The 21,368-nt window shown below is 33.2% G+C and overlaps 1 protein-coding gene across 6 annotated transcripts in view; it reads right to left on the reverse strand.

Moving 5' to 3' along the window:
* Bche (butyrylcholinesterase) overlaps positions 1-21,368 on the reverse strand; it is a 71,459-nt gene that overhangs the window by 6,601 nt on the left and 43,490 nt on the right. For 3 of the 6 annotated variants that reach the window (XM_034500573.2, XM_076932511.1, XM_034500572.2), the window contains one exon: positions 4,570-4,736. In XM_034500573.2, the coding sequence (XP_034356464.1) occupies positions 4,570-4,736 (167 nt within the window). The other 3 variants (XM_076932512.1, XM_076932513.1, XR_013109855.1) reach the window with 3 other exon arrangements.

Consider the following 21,368-nt stretch of genomic DNA (forward strand, 5'->3'; position numbering starts at 1 on the left):
TTTAGCCACTTTTAAATTGCTTCAAACTGCGCAAACTATGTTACTAGATATAAAGCAGAAACAGTTTGCTTTATTTGCATGTGTTTGGTGGGTTGTGGATAGAGTGGAGACTATAAATGAATAATTTTGTTTGTTTATTTGATGATTCACTGGAATAAAAATGGAAAAGAGAAGTGGCTAGGCTGGGAGGCTCTATTTAAATTCATTTCTGTTATCATTGTTTCTTCTCACATTTATGTCTCATCTGCAAATAAAAGATTCTCTTTTCTATGAAAGTGATTATAGTTCTTTGTCATAAAAACAAAAAGAGTGAGAAAACTTCAAGCAAAATTGAAATTCTTTTGTTAAGACTAAGGAAGGGGGATGTTTTCAGTCCCCTGAGAAATGGTAAACTGAATACAATTAAAACTTATGTCTCATATTTCTGAGGATAAAACTCAAGGCTCTGGGCACCAGGACTTTTGTGAGGATTTTGTTAATGAATGATGAAATATTATTCTGTCTGTATACATACAGGAATTAGGAATTTATCTCAGTTTTGCTTTTTAAAAATTATTATTTCATTTTATTTTTAATAAGAACTCTCTCGGATCTTACAGATGAAAGCCTCACTCTCCTGATGTCTTCATTTCTAAAGGACACATCTTCTAATCCTTTCAACCTCAGAGTTTGGATTTCAATATGAGTTCAGTATACAACTATTCAATTCACAGTAAGGAATGAAAAATATCCCAAATTTCTCATGAAGATAGTTAGAGGAAGAACTCAAGTTGACAGACAATAGCTTTTGTTATTCTTAATTTAAAAATCACCAAAACCATGAACTGAACATAAGCTCACTGAAAAGCTCTAATTCCCATCACTATCTCGCTTTCTTAAGTTCAACCTAAATTAAGGACAATATCAAAAATCAATAATTCTTTATGTAATAGGTCAAAGACATATTAATTTTTCTGTCATAATTTTGTGTTGAATGAAATGCCAAAGAGAGTTACATTATAATGGGGTTGGATATTGTAAAGTCCCGATGTACTATGACAGAAAGATAAACAATTAATTTGATTTAATCTAAAGTTCACTTTTATATCCTAATTTTTTAATGATGATAAATCCATATACTATAATGGAACATTTTTCTCCATATGATTTTACATGGTTTCATCTTTAATTGTCAGTCTTGCTAACTAATTGGAGCTAATGGTAAATGATTCTTCAAATGACCAAGTTATAGGATGTCTGAGTTGTTCAGTAATTTTTTTTCATATTCCTATATGTGTGCATGTTGTTTTCTATACAGCCAGTGTATCTCTCCTGCTTGCTCTGGGAAGCTCCTATGTCCACATTCTAAGATTGATATTGTACTTACATAAGTTTGAGGGATCAAAATCCCAGTCCCCATCTTTGCTTAGCTAATACTATAAACACTGAGTCTTCTCCCCAAACCCTAAGAGCACTCAAATTTAAATGTGGCCTTCTTAAGATTCAGCAAGAAACATTGCTGGACAGTTTTTCAAGGAGTTGAGAAGATATTGTGTCTAATGTGTTTCCTTGTGAGATAATTCAAAGCTAATATATTTTTCCTTAAAGTCCATCCTTTCTTCTTAATGAGAGGTTATTGCTATCACTGATGAACATGAATAATTTCTGTCTCTTTGTAAAAATAAATATGAGGTACTATACTGAAATATTCTTACTACAAATAGGAACCTGAACATATGACAAACACTGAACATTTTACTTTTTTGAGGTACACGTAATAATGGCCAGATGTGGACTGAAGTATAGCCTAGAAGTGAAGAGCTGGAATCCATGTGTTTAAACAAGTCTTAAGAATCATAACTTTGAGAACGTTTATTGCTTAAATGTAAACTCGGGCTGAAGTGGTGTTTACAAAGCTTATTACTTTTCTTTGTGAAGTGAAGTAAGCATTTCTGCTTGCAATAAAAGCAATTTGATTTTCTTCTGTTTGTAGAGCTACCTTTGGAAAAAAAATAAACTGCAACCATAGCTTTATATTATGTAAAACATTAATGGTAAGAATAGTTACAGTTTTAAATCTTAAAAAAAATAAGGTATGGCTTGAATATATATTCTTATAAATGTAATCTCCCCAAAATTATTTGCTTTAAAACTCAAAGCATATAACCTCAAACTTGCTTAAATATAAGAATTTTAAATGAATACATTATTCCAAAACCCATATAATTTATTTGCCTTGAACTTTAATACATGTGCGTGCACATGGATAAAGTGCATAGTTATTGTTGACTATTTGGGAATCAGTAGAAGCGGGTAAGTGTTTGATGTGGGGATGTCTTCCTTAATGCCTCTATAACTTCCCACTGTATGAATGTGTATGCATATATACACATGTGATATATAAAGTTACTCACTGAAATTGGAGCTTGTCATTTCAAATAGGCTGGCTGACCAGAGAAAGCCCCATACCAAATCTATTTGTCTCTCTCCCAGTTGCCAAGCATTGGGTTGAGTGCTTCCACATTCAGCTTTATAAAAGTTACTGTGGAAAATTTAAACCCAGGTCTCCATGCTTATGGAGTACTTTGTCCACTGAGTCATCTCCCTAGTGTCACTAAAATATATTTAATTTGAAGACATTATGAGGGATATACAGAATCCACTAGATATTTAAATACAAAATAATGTTCAAGATGCACTAAGATTGAACCAAAGCAAATTAGGACATTTTACAAATTTTGCTTAAGTTATGAAGATATTTGTTGCTTTCACAAGCAGCTGCAGTTAAATGAAAGGAAAGTTTTGGTGACAGAAAAGTTTTTTTCTCATGAAGGTTTTGCATACAGCCTTTAAAACTGCTGGCATTTCAATAATGGGACATCAAAAAGTAAATTATTTCAGATTCCCTGTGTTTGAACAATAACTCTGCTGCCTTGCAATAAGCACATCATTTATATTCATCTCCTCACTCACTCATTAATTTTTCTTCAAAGTAGAACCGAACACTCTCATGTAAGCAGATTTCACATAGAGATTAGAATATGTGGTTTGTGATATGTTCAATGGTATCTGTTTTGGTTTCTTGGCAGATTGAGTTACCTCATTGTTGCTGATAGCTAGGAAACACAAGGACAGCACTGTTGCTCTGCCAAGGGACACAGAGACCCATCTCTGGATATATATTATGTCACAGAACATTTAGTCATACTCATAGCACAGATATATCATTAACTTCTTACAAACAGATGGAGATAGAATTGCAAGTTTGGGAATCAGTGTCTGATATTCAAAGGGCATATTAAACAACCTGACTCATCTCCGATGAGCTTAGTTTTTTTTTTTTTTTTCTAAATCTAACCCCAAAATCTCTGAAGAAGAAATCAAAAATTGTACATTAATGTTCGATATCTAACACATTTTTTGACAATGAGAATTGAAGAAATAGCCTGCCAGGTGATGGCTAGTTGAAATCAGTCCCTTTTTATTAATTAAAATAATCCCGTATTTTAATATAAACAAAACACGTTTAAATTTAGAGCAAATACCAATGATTGTTAAAGTAACACTAAAATACTATTCCAGAAATATTTAAGTTTGATCATAGATACAAATTACTTCTCATCAAAGACAATATATTTAAATGGCCAAATAAAATTGAATAATTAAAAATTAAAAATGACAATGCTACTTTCACGGTTTCATTAATAAGTGTTCTGTAGATACATATGAGATGACTAAATTAAAATGAGTTAAAAATGAAAAATTCTTAATCAAATGAGTGTAAATTCGAGAAAATATTAAACCTACACATCATAAAGAATTACTGTACACTGCAGAACTAAAGGACACTCTGCTTACATTCTTACATTACTTTGACATGTAGTAATAATAAAATATAATTGCAATTTCTGAAAATAATTTTAATGTTAGGGTAAAAATATATCTAGTTAATAAAGTATTTTAGAGATATAAATGTTAAATATTTTTAAGATTAAAATTAGAAATTATAGCTACAAAATTAAGGCAATAATTATTCATGTTTAGTATTAACTATATTTGAGAGAGAATACATTACATATTCTTTCTGTATGTGTATAAGTGTTTATATAAACACACACCCTATTTATTGATATAGGCTGTCTCATTAAACCTGGAGCTCACAGACTATACTGGAGTAGCTGCCATATCCCCAAGATGTCTCCTCCCTCAGCATCCCAGCTCAGGATTACAGGGATGTGCTTGCCATAAGCTCAGTGGTACCTGGAACAAAGCTCAGGTCCACATGTTTGTGAAGCAAGCACCTTACCTGATGAGTTATCCATCGAACCAAGCCCAATATATTTCTTTTATTTTTAAAAATATTTTCCATACAGTATATTCTGATCAAAGTTTTATCTCCCTCATCTCTCAGATTCTCCCCACATCCCTGTTCATCCAAATCCACAACTTTCTTTTTCTCTTTAGCAAAGTATCACTTAAATCATTTGGCCGATGATCAAGTAAAGACTATCCCAAGTTTGAATAGTCTACATTTCCATAATTTTGCACAGTGTACAACCTATTAAAACTGAAAATGGAAAAAGGACATACCTGTTATTTCCAAGACTTTTGGAAAAAATAGTCTCCAGAACTGGCATTGGGGAGCACGGAGTTTAGAATATATTTTTGACTTCTCTGTGTTCAAGGTTAGGTATTTTTGTTCAGTACTTGTGAAGACAGGCCACATTGTGCTATTGCCCTGGGTTCCATTTGGATGTCTAGATTATTAAACAGAGACATTATAGCTTTTACTAAATCATTGTTGGATAAAAATATTGTCTTCTGAACCTGGTAATAAATTCCAAACAATCAGAAAAAAGTGGCTCCATTTAGAGGACAGAAAGAATAAAAGAACTGATATTCAGGATGACTAGATTAAATAAACATTTTTTAATATATTGAACTACCATGTTAAAGGAAATTATAGGAACTGAAATTCAGTGCATCTATTTTGGTGTAATAAGGAAAATATTTTAATCATTAGAAATTATGTCTTTTTATTGGATATTATATTTACATTTCAGATTATATCCCTTTACCCCATTCCTCCCACCACCCAGGAACCCCCTATCCCACCCCCCCTTCCTGCTTCTATAAGGATGTGCCCCCCACCTACACCCCCACTCCCACCTCCCCACCTCAAATTCCCCCCGACTGGTGTCCAGACTTCAGGGGACCAAGGATCTGCTCTCACACCTATGCCCAACAAGGCCATCCTCCCCCTACATATACAGATGGAGTCATGGGTCCCTCTCTATGTGCTCCCAGGCTGGTGATTTAGACCCTGAGGAGCTCTGGTTGGTTGATATTGTTGCTCTACCCATGAGTCTGCAAAGCCTTTCAGCTCCTTCAGTCTTCTCTCTAACTCCTCCTTTGGGAACCCCTTGATCAGATCAATGGTTAGCTGTGAGCATCTGCCTCTGAATATGTCAGACTCTGGCAGACCTCTAAGGAGACAGCTGTATCAGGCTCTTGTCAGCATGCACTTCCTGACATCCACATCAGTCTACCTTTGGTGACTGCTTCAATTTACACTTAAACATATTCTAGAAGGCAATGCTACTTTTACCCCATTATCTTTCTCTATCTCAGACTTACAATTTTTCCTGTTACTTTTAATTTTTACAGTCTATTTTCAATATGACTATCACTGATTCAATCCTCATGGCCCCTATTGCATTCTGCTAATTCTCATTAATAAAGTATGGACATGGCATTAAGCATCTCCTTATTATACTTTGATCTCAGTCTACTAGGAAATTGACATGCCTCATTTTAAAATCCTCTTATTAACTTTTTGTTTTACTCTTTAAAAATTCTTTATTAGAGCCAACAAAATGTTTCAGTAGGTAAAAGCACTTGCCCTCAAGTCAGATAACTTAAGTTTGCTCCTAAGTAAAAGGAGAGAAGGAGAGAATTTATTCCTGAATGTTGTTTTTTGATTTACACATGGATTGTATATGATATATATTGCATATATATCATATATTGAATATATATTCAATCAAAATTTCAATAATTTGCACTTGAATTCAGATCAAAATAATAACATGACAGAAAAACATTTCTTAGTATTTTCAAGTATATAAACCATTCATATGAATTAGAATCATTCTGTTTTATATCCATCTTTATTTCCTTAAAAAGTTAGAGTGACAACAACTATGGAAATAAAAAAAACTATCATTGCAACCCACCCTGAAACTATGTCTAATGGACACAGGAATATCACATTTGAAAAGAGATTACCCAAGAAATGGAATGTTTGGTAAAATAAGGAAAGGAAATTAGGAACAGAACCATAAAGATATTCGAGAAAGCCAGAGAGGAAACAGAGAAAGTATAAATTTCCAATGAATCTGTTACTTACTCCAAATAATGACAAGCAGTGTCTTCAAGGATAAGAGCCAAGAAACTAGGTTAGAGATAGTGTTGTCACATTTATATCTGACAGTGGTATTTCACTTGCATATGTTTACTGTTCTTCAAGAGAGTTGAGGCTTTATTTGTAATGTCTTATGTAGAATTCTATGTAAGCCTGTGATGTAAGGGTTGGTATTTCTTTAATCAAGGGAGGTTTGGAGGGATAGAAATAAAAATTTCTTTCTGTTCTTTCAGTTTTTTCCCTTATGCAAAATTACGGGAGAAAAATTCTACTTGAAATTTTTATAAACTTCATATGAAAAACTCCATCATTCATATAGCATTTATATATTGTTACCAGAAAGAAATTTGCAAGCAGTGATAGGAGATTTAAAACTTTGAGATAGAGAGGAAACTCTGAAATGAAAAAAGTTTAAAGGAAAAGCTGATGTTCATCCAAAACCATTATCTAGAGGCAGATTTCACCAAGAACTTTTGTTGACTAAGCCCCATAAATTCAGATTTCATCACTGGAGCAGGAATAGTCAAGCATGAATTTAGGAGCTTTCGCAACAAATAGCTTCCTGATGGACTAATTGATTTTATGTAGGAATTGGATGATTGAGTAAGGATTATTAATATCCACAGCTATTTAAGCTAAACCAATATCAACTTAGAACTGAAGCTTCCAGCTTTAGGGTATTATTTGAAGGAGGTCAAGAGGAAAACATAGCCTGATCACAGATGGCACACTGCCTGGGAGAATCATGGAGTTCTTTACCTTCCTTTAAAAGCTGTAGAAACCAACAAGTCCAGCTGCTGGAGGCTGGCTGTTAAATAAAGAGAACCAGTGGTGTGATTCAAAATGGCAATTTTGACGCTGCGATACTACCCACTTTCGTTCTAATTCCTCTCTAATTAACTTATGGAAATGTTTTAAATGCACACTCATTCCTGGCTTCTGCAATTGGGACCTGTGACAGAGCTGACTTTTTCTTGAGTTCAAGAGCAGAACAATAATGGCACCTTCAGTGAGAACATAGCAAGCTTTGTCCTTTGAAATGACTTATAATATACCATGTTGTAACTTTGCAGCAATAAATTTCCACTGCTCGTGGATGCAGATATGGATTTCAAAAACATGACTGAAACAGCTATTCAAGTGACAGAACAATTTTCTCTCTAATTTGAGCAAATCTCCCAAGAATTGAAACTTAAAAAGAGATAGGATTGTCTTTCTGACTGTATCAATTAAAAACTTGTGAAATGCAGTATATTTCCCAGACACATGATTCTGAAACAGGATGTAATTCAGATCTCACTTATAAGATACATTTGAACATCTTGAGTTTGCTATTTCTGTAAAATATTTTCTGCTTTTGTCACAAAAGAAAGACTCGAAAATGATTATAACATAAAATGTTTCAAGAAACAATAAGTGATCCTTTATTTTTATTGTTGAATATTTTTCAGTTTGAGACATACAAAATGTTCAAATGATCAGTTATTATATTTTTTCTTTTATGTAAATGTGAAAGGTTACGAGGCACAGCCAGGCTAACAAACCAATGCTATTATTTTTTCTGCCTATGATACAAAACCATTCCCTGTATCTTACAAATTTCTGGGCAGACATTAAATAATTTCATTTATGGAATAGATTAAGAAAATCATAAGTATTATTGTAGGTTATCCTGGTAAGAAATGGTGAGCATTTAGTTTTATCTTTCAGTTTTCTTTTGCAAAGCACAATCCTACCCTATCTTATGTTAACAGAAGAATTAAGATAAATTATGGGTCAGGGAAATGGATCTGTCAGTAAAGTGCTGCAAAAAAAAAAAAAAAAAGATGCATTTGGATCCATGTTCTCCATGTAAAATCTGGTTGTGGCAGCTCTTCTCTACTTCCAGTACTGAGGCAGGAAACAGATGTTTAGTGTTTGTAGTCTGGAGACTCTAGATGAGTTAATAAACTTCAGGTTCAGTGAGAAATCATGTGTCAAACTAATGTGGAATGTGACTACTGACAAAACTTAATGAGCGTCTGTGAGCACATGTGTGCACACACATGTGCACATGTACACATATACACACACACACACATACACACACACACACACTCACACCAGAGCACGTATACAATTAAAACAGACAGAGAATACAGAGAACTAATTAATAACATAATTAAAATCAGGTTAGATAGCTAATTTTAAAGTGAAAATATTTGGGATGTGCTTTAAAATTCAGTATGATAAAAATTATGGTCAATAATTATAAATTGAAGAACTACCTGAAATAATTAGTTAGATTTTGGTTAATATATTAGAATTCAGAATTATACTAAATACTATATTAAATATTCAAATATTAATAATATTTTGTTTCAAAAAACATAAAATAGTAAAGTTTTATGTTAAGAAATGGAGGGTGTATTAGAGAGTTTGAGTCCATTCAATTGTTCAGCCAAATACTACAGTAATTCTACTGATTTATTATGTCAAATATTATTTTAATCATTTGATGTTGAACATAGCTATTATATAAAATATAGACAATGAGATAAATAAGATACCTTGTATATTAGCTAGCAATATTATTAGATAGGCTATAAATGAAGACTTAAAAGTAGAAGAATGAGTCTCAGAGAGAAATGAAAATAAAGCATTATCTATTTATACAATGTTTAAAATGACACAGATATTTAAATGTCTTCATTTTATTGAGGTATTATGTGATTCTTTGATACATGTATACTACATGCATAATACACTTTCCCATTTCTTCAAAAATATCTTTAGTATGGTGAAAATTCTTCTAGCTATTTAAAATATACACTTCATGTCTTGTGTTTGCAATTAACATTTATTTTTTTATTATCACACTACATCTGATATTCTATGCTATCATGTCCATGTGATAATTTTATTTAATAGGATGACTCCAAGTGGGGTTAACAACACTGATTATTAGAGATTTGGAATTAATTGGGTCTGATACACAGGTTCCTTGTGTGAGATAGACATCAATGAATGCAGTGCAACTCCTTTAAATTTGGGTGAGGTTCCAAGTTGTCCTCAGAAGATGTATATGGACACATTGCTTAGGAATTCTAAAATATTGTTATATGAATATGGAGTTACCATCACTAAGGGATTAGATGAGTTGTAGAGAGTTATTAAAAGAAGGTTACAAAATAAACATGTAGAAGAGTAAGAGTGAGCATTAAGCTCTGATTTTTTATGGTGAGACAAGAAGATAATTGCTCGAATACTACAGATATGAATACCTATAAGAAAGCATTTTCAGGGTTTCAATCCAGTGTAATGGTAAAGAGAAACCATGTTGAATACCCTAACACATATTATAGGCGTGTATTAAAGTGTCACTCTGTACGTCTTATATATGGCTAGCCACTATGCATTAGCTTTATTTAAAAAAACTGGAGTGATAACTTCAATTATTTAATAATTATTTTTTATTCATTTTATGAATTTTATATGATACTCTACAAAATACAAAACTGAAATTCTAATGATATTTTTAAATAATATCAAATAGAGGCAAGCATATACATGTTTTGAACACTTGTTTAAAAGTTAATTCCACATTAAATTTGAGATCCAAATGGAGGTGGTATGTGTATAATGAATTTTAGTGAATAATCATTACTACTGACAGAACATCTACATTCAAAATGATTTGCAGTATATTTAATATAGTGCTTTACTAGAAATATGAAAATTCTGAGCCAATGTTCTAATTTAAACATACACACTGTATTCAGAAGTGCACATTTTTCACTTTGCACAATAACTGTTTTACTCAGATCATTTTTAAATCTTTCTAACTCATCTACACAGACAGGCCTTCTCTGATAATTCCATTAAAGCAGTCACCTCTACCACTTCCTATTGTTGTATTCTATGTGCTCCCCACTTCCTCTCTCTATTCTCCCTCCACTGTCACTCCTGCAGATTCTCCCCCTTTTTCCCTCTCTACCTTACTCTATACCTTTTTTTCTTGAAGTCTAAGACCCATGTAAAACATTATTTGATTGTCTTATTACAGAAGGAAACTATACCTGAATCATATGAAGGGAAGGAGAAAACCCAGGTTACTTATGCATAGCATATGAAGACATTATATATATAATACATATGTAAATATATACTATATACTATAAACTATAAACTATATACTATAAACTATATAGTGTACATATATACTATATAAACTATATACTATATACTATATTATATACAATATATTACAGTTTCATATATTAAAATGTGTCTTATGTCTTCATTATTTTCCCATGACATTTTCATATCTAAATAAATTAATTGATAATGGAATATAAACTGTATCTAAACTCTCACCTTTATAATGTAAATATGGAGTTTGGTGCCATCAGAAGTAATGAGAGTCTAACCAAATAAAGAGAGCATGAGAAAGTAAGACATTTATTTTTTGACTTGCAGAGTTGCCAGCTAATAAAAATGTTCACACATTATTTCTGTTATTTTGACATATTTATATAATGAACAGGCAAAACAATTTTCACATATTAAACAAACTTGTGCTCTGTCTTTACACCCATGATAAAAATAAAGACATGGCATAGATTCATTTCAGGAAGATATAGAAGCACATAGCTTGTTAAATTTCTAAAGTTCTATTGGAGTAAGATAGCTGAAGGAAAGTTTTATTTGAATTCATGGTCTTGTAGGTTTTAACTTATAACCAAATGCCTCTATTGCTTTGAGACTGCACAGTGGTAGAATACTACTATGTTGGAATTGTACAGAGTACATGACCACGAAGATGTTGAAGCCAGCATAGTATGGACAACTGGCCTATAACCTCCATTGCACCTGCTTCTTCCTTTCAAGTCCTTTCCACAAATGCAGTTACTTGTGAAATCCTTAATGGACTTATCCACCGATGAAGTCAGAATCCTCCTGGTCCAACGGTAATCTCAAAATCCTTGAGGTGGCAACACTAGAACTTTAGAGAGGCATTTCTGGTCTAAACAACAACATGAGTGAGACAGACAATGGTAAATGACAGAATGGAGAATAAGAAACAGAAATAAAGAAATAAAAATAAGGTTTCCTCCAAGTTCTTCTACTTGGCTTCATTTTGCATAAACAAAACTCTTTAGGCTAAATTTGGTTATCAAGTAGACTTTAAATTCATTCTAAGAGAAGTTTCTGCTACTGTAATAACTTGATGAGTTTGACCAAGTTTTACTATGTATTTCATATAATTGCATGTTCTAAAATCTTTTCATTCCTTAAAATATATCAAAATGGCTTTTCAATTTAATAAATTAATTATAACATTTATTTTAATTATATACTCTACTAAAACAAAGCTTAACCCATGAATTGACCCATGAATCAGTTTTGGCATGTTCTCTCCATTTTCTTCCATGACAGTCTCCTCTGCTTAGGAAATTTAATATTTTTAAAGTCATGGCATCTACAAAGTTAATTTAAAACATGTAGAATGATTCAAATATATTTTTATTTTTGTACATACACATATATACAAAAGTTAGTCTGTCTATACTGTCACGGCAGGTATAGTGAACCAAGTGGTTTTTAAACAGTAAAGATTACTTGTCACTGATCTGGGGCCTGGAAAGCCCCAGATCAAGGCATTGGCAGATATGTTTTCAAGCACCCACAACCTGGTTCAATTCATTGTTGAGATGATTTTATTTTTGAGGATAAAAAATGACAGGGTTTGTTCTTCCCTGGCACAAAAAAAAAATCAATTTTATTCCTGAGAATTTGCACTATACTGCCTGGCAAAAATCCATGGGCTATTAGATTCTCACATGTGAGAAAACCACATTCATTTTATAGTAAGTAAAAAGTGCAGTTATACAATGCAATATAAATGTTTGGATGTGCTTATTATGCAATTGAGTATTAGACACATAAAGATATAAAATATGTAAATTTTAATTAACATAATATCATATGGATATAGTATAGTGTAACAATGAATAATTAAATAAATAAGTATTAAATAAGAATTAAGAAATAAATAATAATAAATACATAAATAAATAATAAATAATTAAATAAATAAGTATTAAATAAGAATTAAGAATTAATTTTAAAGCAAATCATATCTTATTTACTTGTGGATGTTCAATGTCCATCATATGCCTAAGCAAAGTATCCACCTACCAAAGTCTTCTTGAAGTTAGAACTGAAAGAATCATATGCAAAACTTAGGCTGTATTGTTAGTCAATTCAGGATCACTTTTAAAATACAAAATAATTTTAACATAGAAATGTAAGATGCTCTTTCCTTTCTGCCACCGCCATGCCATCTAGACTGAGGAAGACCCGGAAACTCCTGGGCCACGTGAGCCACGGCCACGGCCACATCAGTAAGCACCACAAGCACCCAGGAGGCCGCGGGAATGCTGGAGGCATGCACCACCACAGGATCAACTTTGACAAATATCATCCAGGTTACTTCGGGAAAGTTGGTATGAGGCATTACATTTTCAAACAATAAAAAAAAAGAAATGAAAGATACTTTTATTCTCAATATTTGATGGGTGAATTATAAATATTACTATTCTAAACTTAATTAAAAATAAAAAAGGATTCCTCAAATAATAGACTGATATGTGCATCATTTATACCATATAATACTTTGTGTCCTATGCCATATGTGTGTTTTATTTTTTCACTCTTTAAAGCATTTCATTCATTCATTCATTCATTCATTCACTCACTCACCCATTCTTTCAGGTATTTGTGTGTGTGCCACCTCAGGGTGATGATAACTTACAGAAGTAATGTCTCTCCTTCCATAACTTTGTCCCAGAATTGCACTCATTCTCATGGATTTGGTTGTAGGTGCCTTTCTTGTCCAAGCTGTCACACTATCTTCATTTTCAAATGGAAACTGAACTCAGTTTTACTTTCTTCTTGGGGTAATATCAGCAAAATATTTAGTTACTAAAACACTGACCATTTGGCACAATAATGCAATGGTTTGTGGTACTTTAAGCAGGTGAAACTTGGCAAAATTGGTTATAATCCAATAAAATACCAATACCTAGGTCAGTTACTGGCAACAAGTGTAATAGTCAATAGATGTATAAGCACCAAGATCACTTTTATTTATGTCTTATCTTATTATACTATATTTATTGCAAATTGTGGGAATGAGGGAGATAATTATTGAAAAGCAATATTTTATGTTCATCATCCTGTTAGGTTTGCAGTTAACCCTAAAAGATTGTTCTTCTAGTCAAGAATCTCATTTCAAAAGAGAAAAGAACTGTAACATCAAATCATAGCAACTTTGAATAATTCATATATTTTGAGTAAAGTTCACATTTATATTGTTTATAAAAATTTTGCTGTTGGGTCCTGTAAGATGACTCAGTAGTTGAAGGTACAGACTGTTAAGTCCCACAATGAATGAACAGAATGAACTGTTAAGTTCATTCCACAAAACCTACATGGTGGAAGTACAGGACCTGCTCCTCCATGATGTAATTCAAACTCCTATGCATCTTATGAATTAGATATGTATGTGACTAGCATTTTTAGTTACAGTTTTATCATTTCTAACTGATGTTTTTCAAAGAAATTTCAATTTGAAAGAGGACTTGGAATACTGCCTTTTAAAAGCAAAAGAAGAGAATGAAGGGAAAACAAATGGGGAGGGACAAACAAGAAAAGAAACATGCAGAAACCTTTGTATGGATAAAAAAACATAACCATTATAATCCAGTTAAATAGTCTGATCAAAACACAAAGCTCATCAATATGCCAGACTCCCTAAGGGAAGGAAATGAAAAGAATTACTTCCACTGAGTTTAGTAAAAGAAAATATGGTTTATTAAAGTAGATGTATACTGCAAAGACAAGGAATACTTACCACATCTCCTTCAAGTTTGAAGGTAATTAATAGCTACAGCAACTGAAGGCATGTAAAATATCAATACAAGTTTTAGTGCTGACCAAAAGCCAACAACTATTATGATACTTCTAAAAAATATATGCTGTGAAATGGATGTGATGCAACTAAGAGAATAGTATTCACATTCAGGATTTCAACAATGATAATCTCTGCAATGAGATACCATACCTGACTATACTCTCTCCTCTCCTCTCCTCTCCTCTCCTCTCCTCTCCTCTCCTCTCCTCTCCTCTCCTCTCCTCTCCTCTCCTCTCCTCTCCTCTCCTCTCCTCTCCTCTCCTCTCCTCTCCTTTCCTTTTTTTTCTAGAACCTAAGAGTAGAGCCTAATCTGGATTGTTAATTGACTTTTAAATCAATTTTATTTAAGATAATTCAGTACCTTCAATAAATAAAAAACTTACTTCTTATTGTAGTTCAAATTAAAATCTGCCAAAAACTCTGACCTTTTCCATGGCCCATTTTCATTATATATATATATATATATATATATATATATATATATATATATATATATATGATTTCTGTCATATATATGACAGAAATCATGTCCACTTTAAAATACATTTTTATATATTTTCTGAAGATATATGAATCTTAAATAGCATCAAAATATATTCATAAATGTAACTTACTCTCCTAGATCTTCAGGTAAAATAATCTGGGTACCATCATGTAAATAAATTGATTTCTATAGCCTTCTGGTACTCTTTAGAAATTGCGATGTATTTGACATTGTGACATCAGGCAAAGGTTTGGAAGATAATAATTTCTAAATCATATGTGGACCTGAGGTATAATGGCTGAGCATAACTCGTGGTCTGGAAATTCTTGGTTTTTTTTTTGTTTGTTTGTTTGTTTTTGTTCCTCCATATTATTTTGGCAGAAGGTTTTGTATTACTAGCTGCAGTGATAAAAAGGAAGATCAGGCAGTTTAGCCCTCCAGACTCTCCAGAAAATGGATTGGGGTGCATACTAGAACAACTGAAAGGTAAGCAAAATCCTTCCTTCGTTTTTTCCCACTACCCATCTTTCCCATCTTTCTCTTCATCCCCTTCCCTTCCTTCCTACCATTCCTCCTCCATTCCTTCATTTCTATTTCCTCCTCTCCCTACCCTTCTGCTTTCTTCCCTTTCCCTCCTCCTCCAGCCTCTCTTTTCAAGTATATCCAAACTTATAAGCTTTTTTAGTAAAAGCAAATATACATGATTTTGAGCCCTACTGAAGTTTTTCAGTGACAGCAAAGCAAACGTCACCATTTGGGCACAGTTTTGAACCTCAGAGAAACTACAGGCCAATGGCTTTTGGAGTTCTAATGGTCTTTCACTTAATAGCAGCAGAGCTCTAATTTAATAATGGGAAAGATTTTGTATTAAATTTAGATAAGGAAACAAATACTAACTTGTCAGCATTGGCTGAGTCTTTCACGCTTTGCTCTTCATGTCTATTTGTTCAAGTCTTTGCAATACAATATAGCAGTTTCAGGAATGAGTTGCGGAAATGCCAAGAAAATGTCTTGGAAACTGTGTGCTAGTGTTGGGAGATCTGCATTCCAAAGGTGTGCTGGAATATTCAGAAGCATTTGGGAAACTGAATGCTCTGAAAACAGAATAAAACCAAATAGGAATTTGGGCTGATCAGAACATTCATTTTAAATCTAAAGTTTTGTTTTTTGAATTTGCTTTTTTTCTTTCTTTCTTTCTTTCTTTCTTTCTTTCTTTCTTTCTTTCTTTCCTTCTTTTTTCTTTCTCTTTCTCTCTCTCGCTCTTTCTTTTCTTTCTTTCTTTGTTTATTCTTCCTCCCTCTCTCCCTTCCTTCCTTCATTCTTCCTCTTCTTTCCATCCTCCCTCACTTCCTTCTTTTTCCCCCTCTCTCAGTGTGTGTATCTCTATGTTTCTGTATGTATGTGTATGTGTGTGTGTGTGTGTGTGTGTGTGTGTGTGTGTGTGTGTTATGTTTCAATTAGTGGAAAGTATTTACATTTGTTTAACTAACTTGGATAGACAATAAAGGGGACAAAACCAGCTATTACATTTTGTTCACTTCTGTATTCTAGAACAGTTAATGCTCAATATAAAATTTGTTCACACAAATTTTATTGGCCCGAAGACTTGATTAAGTAAACCAGCCATGAGATTTATTGATCTTTGAACAGAACCTCAAAGTCATTGGATTATACTAAATAACATCATGAACAGCAAGGAGTGGATAAAAGTGCTTTATACTAAGCTGAAAAATCTACATCTGTCACCTTGACCAATGTGGTAAGAGGAGAGAATCTATTTTTGCAAGTTCTCCTCTGAACTCTTCATGTGCATACACATGGAAAAATACATTTAATAATAAAGCACTATTAATTGTTTATACTTTATAAAAGTCTAAGTTTTGTAGTCTAACTACACAAAGAAAAGTACTAATTATTTTTGTGTCATACAACTGACATTCATCCTGAATACCAGGTTCTTAGTGTTTATGTAAGATCTACATCAAAAGTTTTAACTAAATATGAATGGTGTACTTCAACATCTAGTTTTTGAACTTTTTTTTTATCTTAGAAGCTAGTTTATGGGCTTTAATAAAATAATTCATTTATTTTAGATTTGTATTTTTTATTTTTTGAGATTATAACACAATGAAAAAATCTCTCGCCTTTCCTTCTTTACTCACCTCAAGACCTCCCAATTGACCTTTTCTCTTCTCTTTCAAATTTATGACTGGAACTTTTTTCACTAATAGTTATAGCCTGCATGTGTGTGTGTGTGTGTGTGTGTGTGTGTGTGTGTGTCTTTGTGTGTGTGAGAGAGAAAGAAAAGTATATATATATATATATATATATATATATACACACACATTATATGTATATACATACACATACGTGTGTGTGCATGTTACATTTGTTCCTTCTAATGTTATTTGCATATATTTTTCAGGGCTAACCTTTGGGCACTGGACACCTGGTGTACTCATCCCTAGGGAAGACACCCTCTCTCACTACCAGCCTTTCATGGCTTTGGCATCAGTATTTTCCTTATGCACTTTTGCATATCCATTGTTATCATCCATGTTCAGCACACATATAGGCATTCATGTTGGTGAGATGATGGATTTTTTTTTCTGACATTACCAGGAGATACAATCTTATAGCAAAATCCCTGATATTCTAGATATTACAATGTTTCCTTCCCCACCTTATCAATGTTCCCTGAGCCCTTTTTGTCAGAGTATTTTATAAATGTATCCTTTGAGAATTGACTACACAACTCTGAATTTTGATTGGTTGCTATGTCCTATAATGGGACATCTGATTAATGTAAAGTGAAGTTTGCTTGATTAAAGAGAAGACTGCATTTATTTGTGGGTTTAGGGGCAAATGTTTATATATTAGTGCTAGGAATTATGCTGGTTTAGTTATTTTGTGACTATAGATTTTTCTACAAATGAAGTCTATAACAATGTCTTACACTGAGTAGATAGCTAGGATTTCAGTACAAAACATCAAATGCCTCATGTTGAGAGAGTCCTTAGTTCAATTAGAGATCTGGGTAACCATCAAACTATGCATGATGCTATTGCACCCTTAGAGTTATCATGCCATGCTAGTCACAGATGTGACTCACATATTTCTTAGCTGGGTAAGACTATGGGCTGCCTCCCACTTTTAGAAGTGAAGTTATTCAGAGCAGACTATTATTCTAAAACAACTTAGATACTAGTTCCTGGGTAAAAATAATAAGTAACAAACAAACAAACAATAATAACAAACCAGCACAATTCAGCAGGTAAATAGATTAGGGGCCCACCATTTTTTGTCTTAAGTAACAACTAAGCTTCAGATATTGCCAGGGTTCCAACTGAGCAGACTGTACCCAAATAAAGTAAGTACACCCGATATTTTGTCCAAAACTGATCAAGTGATTACTGCATTTTGCCTCTTTGCTGAGGCTATTAAAATCTACTGTACATTCTTCTAGCTGAGATACCTGATTCTCTTCTCATGTTGTGTTGCCAGTTTTCTGAATTGTTCTTTGTGGCATCAATCCTGCACATTTGCTTGCACTACTGAATGATCTCAGATGAGAAGGAGATATGAAAGAGGCAGAGGTGACAACCAATAAAAATTTCTGACTGACTTAGTTCAAAATTTTTATATTTATTCACTTATGCTATGCCTTTGCCATCCAATTTTTATGAAACATGTTGTGTTAATGTTATCTATACATGCAACCACTTCTCCAAATTACATTGCAACCAGAACGTGAGGACTGTAGGGCACATTGATTTGAAACACAAATTTTCAAATAAGAGTGCTAGTTAAAATTTAATTTGCATGATTTATGCAAGTTCTTGGCTCCTACTTATTTTAATCTTTACTTAGTTATATAAGGAGCTAAAATATTATGAATATGATGCACAAAGGGACAAATCATCCCGAACACTGTCTCATATATATATATGTATATATATGTGTATGTATATGTATATATATATGTAAATAGTAAAAATAATTTGAAATTTATTAAACATGAAGTGTAACCAGAAAATTTTTATACTTGTAGTTATAAGATTTTATTTACATTTGAAACTACCACTCCTATAACAATAAGGAGATTGAATTACTGAGTATTAAGAATGGGAAAGAAGGAGGATGAGTACTGCAGTAAAGCAGATAACATTCTATGGTGGCTTAAATCAGGAGTGTAACCATGAACAGAGCAAGGCCTAAATTATTATGTATTTTGGAAGCATAAGTAATAACATTTGCTGATATGCTATTGGAAAAAATTAAACACAGCAAATGCATATTTTTAAGCCACTAGTAAATGAGACATTTGGAGAGTGATGAATAACTTTCTGAGTTTACACATGATACTTTATACCATGCCAATAAAGGGATGGTGTAAGAAAGAGCGCCATAAACTAGAATGCAAATTATCTAAAAATGAAGCTCTGCAAAAGTGAAGAAATCAGAATCCAACCAACTATTTGCTTGTTTTCCAGCAACCACTTCTTGACTCCTTAGTAGATACATGAGAATATTATAAGTACTATTGCAATTTTGGACAAGATAAATATTTTGCTTACATACTTGTGAAAGAAAATGATGATGAGGAAGATCAACTAGTAACTAATAAGAGGATTCAAAGCAAGGAAATATTTTTAAAGATTTATATGTGTGTGGATGTGTGTGTGCATGTGGATGTGGGTGTGTGCCTGCACATGTGTCTGTGTGTGTGTGTATGTGTGTGTGTATATGTATGCACACATGTGAGGAGGTATTTTTGGAGGCTAGAGAAGGGCATTTCCCTGCACCTAGCTTTATATGGAGTTGTGAACTGCCCAATGTGGGTGATAGTATCTCAACTTTATTCCTTTATAAGAGCAGCAACGTCTCATAAACTCCAAGCCATGTATCTCTCCAGTCCCTGGAAATAAAAATACTGTGTGTAGAATATTACAGTAAAGTTTGAAACCTCATTATATTTGTTTTAAGCAGTATTATAAAACCATATTGTTATACTAGTAAACAATTCAGCAAGCATTTACCAAAATGAGACAAAACCACTACTTTGACATATGATTCGCACTGCTACATCTAATAAACTTCCCAGTAACCTCTTAAATTTGTCTAACAACAAGGCTATACTTTACGATATGCAGTGAATACCACAACTATAAGCATACTGTTTTAAAGAGGATTCTAGATAAGTTGTATTTTTTAAAGTCAGATAGACTGAATTCATTGAAACACTTGGTCACTTGCTGTAGAGATAAATCAATTATATCATCAATGCTTAGTCTTTTTTGTTTTATTTCGTTGTTGATATTTTTCTTTTCTTTTTTGATTTGCTGGTGTGTGTGTGTGTATGTGTGTGTATGTGTGTGTCTGTTTGTCTGTATGTGTGTCTGTAGCTCAGAAGACAATTTGTGACATTTAGTTCTCTCCTACCATCATTAGAAACCCAGACATCGGACTCAGGTCATCAGGCTTAGTAGCTAGATCCTTCAAGCAATAAGTCTTCTTGCTGGCTCTTGTTTTGTTTTATGCATAAGCAAGTAAAAGAACAGGATTGTTTTTCAGATAGGGAAGTTGGTGAAGAGGTTATTAAACATATGTGTTAGATATATAAAGTTTGACATGTTTATTAAAAATGTCTAAGGGAATTTGAGCATAATGCCTAGGGGTTCAGGGAGAAATCCAAGCTGTGGCTGTAACTGGATATCACCAATGCTTACATTAAGAGCTGCAAAATGGAATTTATCTATGGGATAAACATAAAAAATGTAAAGGTTGTGTAAGGAATGTGCTTGGCTTTATAAGTTTTAGATATGAGAAGAAGAAAATGGTAAAGGATATATTTTTTAATGTGTGTGCATACATGCATGTGTGCATGTGTGTGTGTGTGTGTGTGTGTGTGTGTGTATGTGTGTGTGTACATGTGTGAGTGCAGATACCCATAGAGTTCCAATCAGGATATCAAATGCTGCCCTGGTCCTGAAGTTAGAGGTGGTTGTGATGTGAGCCAACTGAAGTGAAACAACAACAACAAAAAAAATCTAGGGTCCTGTAGGGGAAAGGTAAATTCTCTTAAACACTGAGAGTCTCTCCAGCCCAGTAATGGAAATTAAACAGGAAGGGAATGTGAAACCTGGTGATTTAAGAAGCTTTCAATGACTCATTTGTAAATAGTGCTTCAAGACATGAGTGTGTACCAAGTCCTTGATGGCTATGTAAGGGGAGGTGTGACACAGTTCCTGCCCCTGGAGCATTGCCAGGCTGTTGATCCCTATAAACGCTATGTGTGCTGCTGGTTGCTGTTGCCCTGAAGCATATCTGCTGTCTTTACTACTTTGCTTTCAATCTTTCTGTCTGGGGAATATACTTCCCCATTTACTCAGAGCTAACCACAGCATAATAAATGAATCAAAGGCATTTCTTATGAAGGAGGAATAGAGATGTTCATGACACTGTGGAAGATGAGGAACAGGCTTTCTGCTTGGCCTCCAGGTCCATGGGAAAGGACCTAGACA

The sequence above is a fragment of the Arvicanthis niloticus genome, chromosome 4 (assembly GCF_011762505.2).
Source record: "Arvicanthis niloticus isolate mArvNil1 chromosome 4, mArvNil1.pat.X, whole genome shotgun sequence".
In the NCBI taxonomy this organism is placed as follows: Eukaryota; Metazoa; Chordata; class Mammalia; order Rodentia; family Muridae; genus Arvicanthis; species Arvicanthis niloticus.